Here is a 6,931-nt window from a genome sequence, read left to right as displayed (position 1 = left end):
AAAAACCCCCCCCCCCCCCCACCCCAAAAAAAAAGAAAGAGGAAGAAGAAGAAGAAGAATCAAAAGGACCATGACAAGAACCAACCGTTTCAGCTAGCTATATTATAGTTGACACTAACCTAGCAGCAAAATATATGCATCAAGTGTGATATGAAAAGATCAATAATCGGATGGAGAGATGACATCATCAATTTTCAGAATCATCTTAACAACTTGAGTTGCAAGCAAAATCTGCTGTTGTTTCCCGATCAAAGTCTCAAAAACATTTTGTTCGCGCATATCATTTGTGCCAATGTCATTGCAATCAATACCGCAGCAGCAATTGTTCTCCTGCCAAGAAAAATCATACAATTGCTTTTCAGAAAATGACCAACTCAATTATTAAAAAGAGCTCTCCAAATATGTAGTAAGAAAAAAAGACTTGTTTACAAACACACACACGCAAAAAAAGTAAAAAAAAAGAAAAGCAATGGGAAAAAAACAAAACAGGTTCAAGATTACCTTAATTTGCTGAGATTTAACAGCAGACAAAGTTTCTATAGGTTGTAGACCACTATTTTCTGCCAGTGCCATGGGGATAGCATCTAATGCATCTGCAAATGCCCTAATTGCATACTGGAGCGAGAAACATGCAAATGTGTTTTAGTTTTAGTAAAGAATGGAAGATTAAGAAAAGAGGTTGACTTGTCACCTGCTCAACTCCTGGGTATTTATCAGCTGCTGCTTCCACAGCAATTGAGCAAGAAATTTCAGCAGACCCACCACCATAAACAATAGAATTGTTGCGAATAAGGTTCCTTGCAACGCATAGAGCATCATGAAGGCTGCGCTTTGTTTCCTCTATCATCATCTTGTTACCTAAACCAGCATAAAAAAGAAGACTCAGTGACTGGTGTCTTTCCTCCCATGTCTCTCTTGCAGACTTTAATCCAACAATTACTCACAACATGACACCATTTGAACATCAGAAAGTACAAAAAGGGCAATATGCTAGTTAAGATACGTACGAAGAACCATCACACTTGTGCAACACCAATTGCCTTTAATTCCCTTAAATGTAACTTGACAGAAGAACAGGATAATAAAAACAATGGGTTCACTCTAATGCAAAAGTAGCATGCGTCGGGCCAATTTCAGAAATGCTTGATAAAACACACAATAAGCTACAAACTTACATTTGGAAATCAACTTATTAACAACTAAAAAGCATACATCATCATTAAAAATCCATTTTCTTACTCTATGTTGCTTCTAAGATTTTAATTGTACAAGAAATCAGGACACGTACATGAAATCATTCACATCCTATTATCAAGCTTCATATGAGACACTAATACCACATTAAAGTAAGATACCAAGAAGACAGCTGGACGATCCACATTCAACATAGGCCATAAAGGGAAACAGATAGGAAATACTGTAGGGGCAAAACTGTCAAACACCTTAAACTTCTGATGACAAATAACAGAACAAAATCAACCCATCAGCAATATAGAGCTAGGACCAATTAGCGAAAATAGCTAAACTAAAAAAGGCAAAAAATCAACAACCAAGTGAGACAATTCAAATAGCAAAACACAAAAAAAGAAAGAGAAAATTGACCTACCACCACGTATAAATATGGTGACAGCTCTTGAATTGGCACAATGCTCAATATAAATCATCCGATCTTTAGTGGTACCAAATGCTTTTTCTCGAACTAATCCAGCCTAGCATGCACAATAAATTTGAGATCAATGGACAAACTTTGAAGAATAGATACAAATGACTAAATATTTTACAAAAACATATATAGATAGACAGACATAGCATAGATGGGAAAATCTACCCTGCCTAGTTTTTCGGGTGTCAACTCTTGAAACCTTGGCACAATTCGCCCACCTAGTACCAAATTCAGTGAACATAGGCCATCAGAAGTTCAATAAAGAACATTGTAACAGAAATACATCAAAGAGACTGCAATATGGACACAAACCTGTAGCTATGGCTATCAGCTCCAACTCCACACCACCGACCCATCGGACAGCAGGTAAGTTCCTATGCATCAATAAGTGGTTTGCCTCATCATCGAAACCCCACTGGCAGATAACCAAGGTAGCCCCAACATCCTGCAATCCAGTTTGGCTCGTGAATCAGATCAAGGCCTTTAACTTTATAAGATGTGAAGCAGTATAATTGTATGATCCCGTTACACATTGCAAACATATAGATACATAAGAATTTTAACATTCAACTAAAAGCACCTCGAAAAGACAACCAAAACAGGAAATGTTGAAAGTGCAATGCATGACCTATAGGTGATAACCATAATTTTATCTAGCATACTAAAAGGGGAATGGAGAAGAGTTAGATCAGTCTCCAGCACTGGGTCCTAATAAAAGGTTGAATGTCTATACCTCCTCCTTGTCCACTCCTTAACCAAAATTGTGACAACCACTAACATGAAGTTCCCTCCTCTTCCTTTAATTCTAACACATCTCACCAAACCTGACATACTATTAAGCTAATAAAGACAGATTACCTTGCATTTCTGAACCATATCATCAAAGTACTTCTGCTCTTGCTGACGTAACGTTTGGAATTTCTCCACAGTATCAATATCAACCTTATGTTTAGTCTTTGGCTTCGGAGGCTCAAAGGGGCAAGTCAAAATGGCAATTTTTGCATCCTCAATTTGCTTTGGCATCTGTGGATGACTCATATCCTTGTCAACAACAATGCCATATATTAGTTCAGTATCCTCCAACTTGCCACCTACTTTTCCCTCCACTTTAATTAAGTCTAAGTTAACATCCTTCCTCTCTAAATCCGCAACAGCAAGCACTGCTTTAACTGCAATCTCTGCCAAACTGCGCTTGCACCTATTCACACTGCAAAGCATATTTGACAAGATTAAAACATGTAAAACAGCAGAATATAAGATATCTTGCATAATTACAAGCAGCAATTAGAAGGCTAATATTGAAAAAGCACACTCTAGATGTTGTAAGACAACTAGGTCATGTTTTTCATCAGAAAAAAGAAGGCTACAAGTACCAAAAACAGATATCCTGCAGAATTCCCAGCCACACCTCAACCGCTAGGGGGAAAACAAGGAAGAAAGATGGAGCTGAGGACATATGGAAAAAAGACATTAACAGAAGTCCAAATATGTTCCCTCCTTAAGTTAGCAATATCAACAGAAATGGATACCATAATTGCATAGGGAGCTTGATAATTCATGGAAAGAGGAAAACCATCATTCTTCACAATCTGCATACAAACATACACAATAACATAAAAAGAATTCAGAATGAAAGCATAAAAATGAACTCCATTCTTGACCCAGTAGCTCAGAATACCACCTAATAGTATATTCCCAGGTCTATCAAAATTCAAATAGAAATGATTATTTGATGGATTAGAGGACCTGTGGACACCCAGACAAACCAGATAAAGACTTCAAAAATACTCAAACAATTCAGTGCTCGTAGTCCATTGAACAAAATGTAGAGGCAAATTCAAATTCTTCATATGTAGGAGAACCATGGAGTTGAGACTACGCATAGTGGAAAAAGTAGGGAATTAGCGTAAAGCAAGACATTCAGAATTTTCAACTGCCACATAATATGCCGCAAACAAGGGCGAAAAAGTGAAATACCGTGATGAAAAAGAAGCATGGTCCAAACTTGCATGGGAAAGAATACTTACATCTTGGAAGATAAAGTAGTCATACAGGTCTGAATCAGAGGTTCAATATTTGTTGCGCTAAATTCAAATTTATGGGCTATATGCTCCAAATGTTCAAAAGCTATCCTGGAAGCCAACTCATATCCTTCTGCAATTCGGATAGGATGAATTCCACGTTCCAACAGCTTCTCTGCTTGTTCCAAAAGTGCACCGGCCATGACAACAACACCAGTTGTTCCATCACCAATTTCATAGTCTTGACTCCGTGACAATTCAACCATGAGTTTAGCAATCTGATTGTCAACATCCATCTGCTCCAAGATCGTCGCACCATCATTTGCTGACAGCATAACAATCAGAAATTTATAACTTTTTATCTAAAAGAACATTTAATTTAACAAATCTCTTCAAGAATTGTAACAACACCAGACTTTTAAAACTCTGATAAAAGTCACCAGCACATTAACAGAATTCTAGCTGAATGATATTTACCAAAGTTACACTCCTTGTCCCTGTTACATGTTACAAATGTTGCAAAAGTAACCGTCCATTCAAGACAAGAAGAGTATCTACACATATTATTTTGGTTGATTATGCATATGGATAACGACCTTGACTAGTTTCAAAAATTTACTTTCAGCCTGATATACATATATATAACACACTATCTAAAAGCATAATAAGTTCAAAAGATGAGTTACGCATCCAAGAGAGGATAAGAACTAGGAAAACCTACTTCAGCACATGGATAATAGTTGCTTATTGACTTGTGTTATATTCAAATACAAGCAAATAATTCAAGGAAGATAGAAACACTAACAGGTAACAACCTAACACGCTAAATCCAACACAAAGCAATTTCCTGGTTGCTCCCGTGTAGAGATAGGTTTCTTTACAGAATGATAAAGCTTTAAGTTCTCCTTACAGCACTGACTTTAACCTAGCATTAAACTTCCACTCAGTCCTGTTGCTAGCTACTCCAACATGAAAAATCATAGATAAAGTGTGGTGTTTTCTACAACAAAACTAAATAAGATTTCAAGACTTTGATTCCATTGATATATTGACAAATTTTCTCAAAGATAATATATTGAAACCATGATTCAAGCATGGAGAAGATTAAAAATGAGAAGCAGCGAAAAATAGAGACCTGCATTCTTTATAACAGAATGTTTATCTAATCTTGCCTTATGAACCCATATACAAGAAAGTAATATCAAGGAAGCTAGTCAAAACTGAAGAGATTAAAACCAAAATAAGCAGAACATTTTTCTGTGACCCCTAAAACACCAACTTGCCAGTTGCCCCTGCATAGCAATCCACTTTTGCTACCTCTGAAATGTTTAACTATTGTATCTATATAAAATCACAAAGCTTAAACGAACTTCTTACAGGTAACTTTTTATCTAACTTTACACCTCCACCTTTACATGCTACTAGCTACTACAAAAGGATTAGCATTGTTCTTCACATTACTCCCGCTACCAGAAAGTGGGAAGTCGTCCGAGGAACTAAATCCAGATTTCAAGAAAAAAGATAAGCGCACTCCACGTTGCCCCAACTCCGGTCCTCTTTTCTAAGTTTTACTTCAAATAAACCCCAAAATATTGCGGTCACTAACAATTCAGATCGATAATCTACAACTATAAACCTCCTTAAACCAAATCCTTGAATCGAGGGGACTAGACTTAGTACTAAACTGAGTCTGTCAATGAAAACGTACACATAGAAAAATATGAAAGAACAATAAAACCGCTAATCAACAGCTCAAAATTGCAGATCCAAAATCAGACTAGCCAAATGGATTCAATCCCAAATAACGCCCAATTCATTTCCAAAACCTCAATCAAAGCTTCCACGATTCAAATAATGCGCATGCAAACACGGGCAGACACACCGAAAAAGAGCAATCTGCGAAGCTTACTAATTGTTACGTCCCCGTCGGGGCTCTGGAGCATCTTATCCATTCCTTTAGGCCCCAGCGAGGTCCGAAGGATCCGAGCCACCGCTTTTCCAGAGGCAATGTTCGCCTTCTGTGCATCAAGGCCTCGCAACCTGGTTTTCTGCTCCTGCTCCTTTAGTATAATGAACGGCCGACCAAATTCATCGAAAGCCAACGCCATACGGTCGAATACGGTTCGTTATAATCGGATCTTTCACTGGATCAGATAGGCAAATGGAACTGACGAGTGCAGAAACTGGAGAGTTCAAGAAGCTGTAAGAACAGAGGACGTGCCCTAATAATAGGTAGCACCGAAATACTGTACGCCTTGGCGTGGTTTAGTTAAACCCTTGAACAAGAATTTTCAGGTGGTGATGTCTCTGCAGTTTGAACTCATGTTGCTAGCTAGGTATTCAATTTTTTTCAAAAGCCCACTTAGTGGATTTGGTCCATGATCTTGTCAGCATATTTTTGGGCCATGCAAACGGGCCCAATATACAACTCTTTTGTTTTTTTATTTGATAAATTATATTGACACCTTTTGATGTTAGGTCCAATTACACAAACATCTCATCCTTTATAAAATTACAAATACATTCCTTGATGTTGTAAATATAATTATAACTACCCTTATTAAGTAACGAAATTTTACGCAAACAACCCTTAAAGTATATTATAATAATACTGGGTGCATTGTTTATATATATATTTAACACCAAACAAATTATGCTTGCTTATGTGTTATAATTTAAGAGCATCCTACATTTAAAATTTCATTACATTACATTACACTGAGTAGCAATTTGGGAAGCAAGATGTGCTAAGACATACTTTTCTTATATAGAAGATATAAATTACATCAACAACTCCAAAGGAAAGAAAGCATACACTTCAATGCTAAAAATCACATTTGGAAGTCAAATTACACTTTAAAAGAGCGTAGAGCAACTAGAGTGTTGAGCAACTATGAACAATAATGGCAAAAGGTTAGCATTTTGATAGGACCAACTACATTAGGGACGATCAAATAGTAACATTTTGTTCCTGGTCGAGTACCAGAAGTAGTTGGATAACCAACTTTGATTCTTTGCCTAGACATGAGTAGAATCACAACTTGCAATGAGTAATGTTTAGGCTTCTGCCTTTGTTTTAGTGGCATGACTCTCCATCAAAAAATAAATATAACAAAATCATCGATGAGGTTGAATGAAATGTACAAGTGTAACTACAAGAGTAAATCCGGCCAAAACAAATCAACGTTTTTCTACCTTCTAAAAAATATGTGATTTTTCCTACCCCTTTGCCTAACCCAAACAAAAC

General features: G+C 36.9%; 1 protein-coding gene across 1 annotated transcript; it reads right to left on the bottom strand.

The window, feature by feature from the left end:
- Window positions 66–5,971, bottom strand: LOC105168344 (T-complex protein 1 subunit epsilon). Its single transcript, XM_011088398.2, has 9 exons — window positions 5,594–5,971; window positions 3,691–4,009; window positions 2,522–2,870; window positions 1,976–2,108; window positions 1,829–1,881; window positions 1,607–1,709; window positions 692–858; window positions 502–615; window positions 66–330 (listed from the first exon to the last, which is right to left on the bottom strand). Exons 1-9 carry the CDS (start codon window positions 5,790–5,792, stop codon window positions 160–162), a joined length of 1,608 nt encoding a protein of 535 aa, XP_011086700.1. The 5' UTR covers window positions 5,793–5,971; the 3' UTR covers window positions 66–159.

Source organism: Sesamum indicum, linkage group LG8 (assembly GCF_000512975.1).
Source record: "Sesamum indicum cultivar Zhongzhi No. 13 linkage group LG8, S_indicum_v1.0, whole genome shotgun sequence".
Lineage (NCBI taxonomy): Eukaryota > Viridiplantae > Streptophyta > Magnoliopsida > Lamiales > Pedaliaceae > Sesamum > Sesamum indicum.
Note: the sequence above shows the minus strand (reverse complement) of the source record. Positions and strands in the feature narration are given on the sequence as shown.

What these genes read in the sequence shown, in the direction of transcription:
- LOC105168344 (XM_011088398.2), bottom strand. Translation starts at nt 5,792, where the DNA reads ATGGCGTTGGCTTTCGATGAATTTGGTCGGCCGTTCATTATACTAAAG. An exon ending in GCTGATAGCCATAGCTACAG is followed by an intron (nt 1,882 to 1,975) that starts GTTTGTGTCCAT and finishes ATTTGGTACTAG; the next exon opens with GTGGGCGAATTGTGCCAAGG. An exon ending in AATACCCAGGAGTTGAGCAG is followed by an intron (nt 616 to 691) that starts GTGACAAGTCAA and finishes TTCTCGCTCCAG; the next exon opens with TATGCAATTAGGGCATTTGC.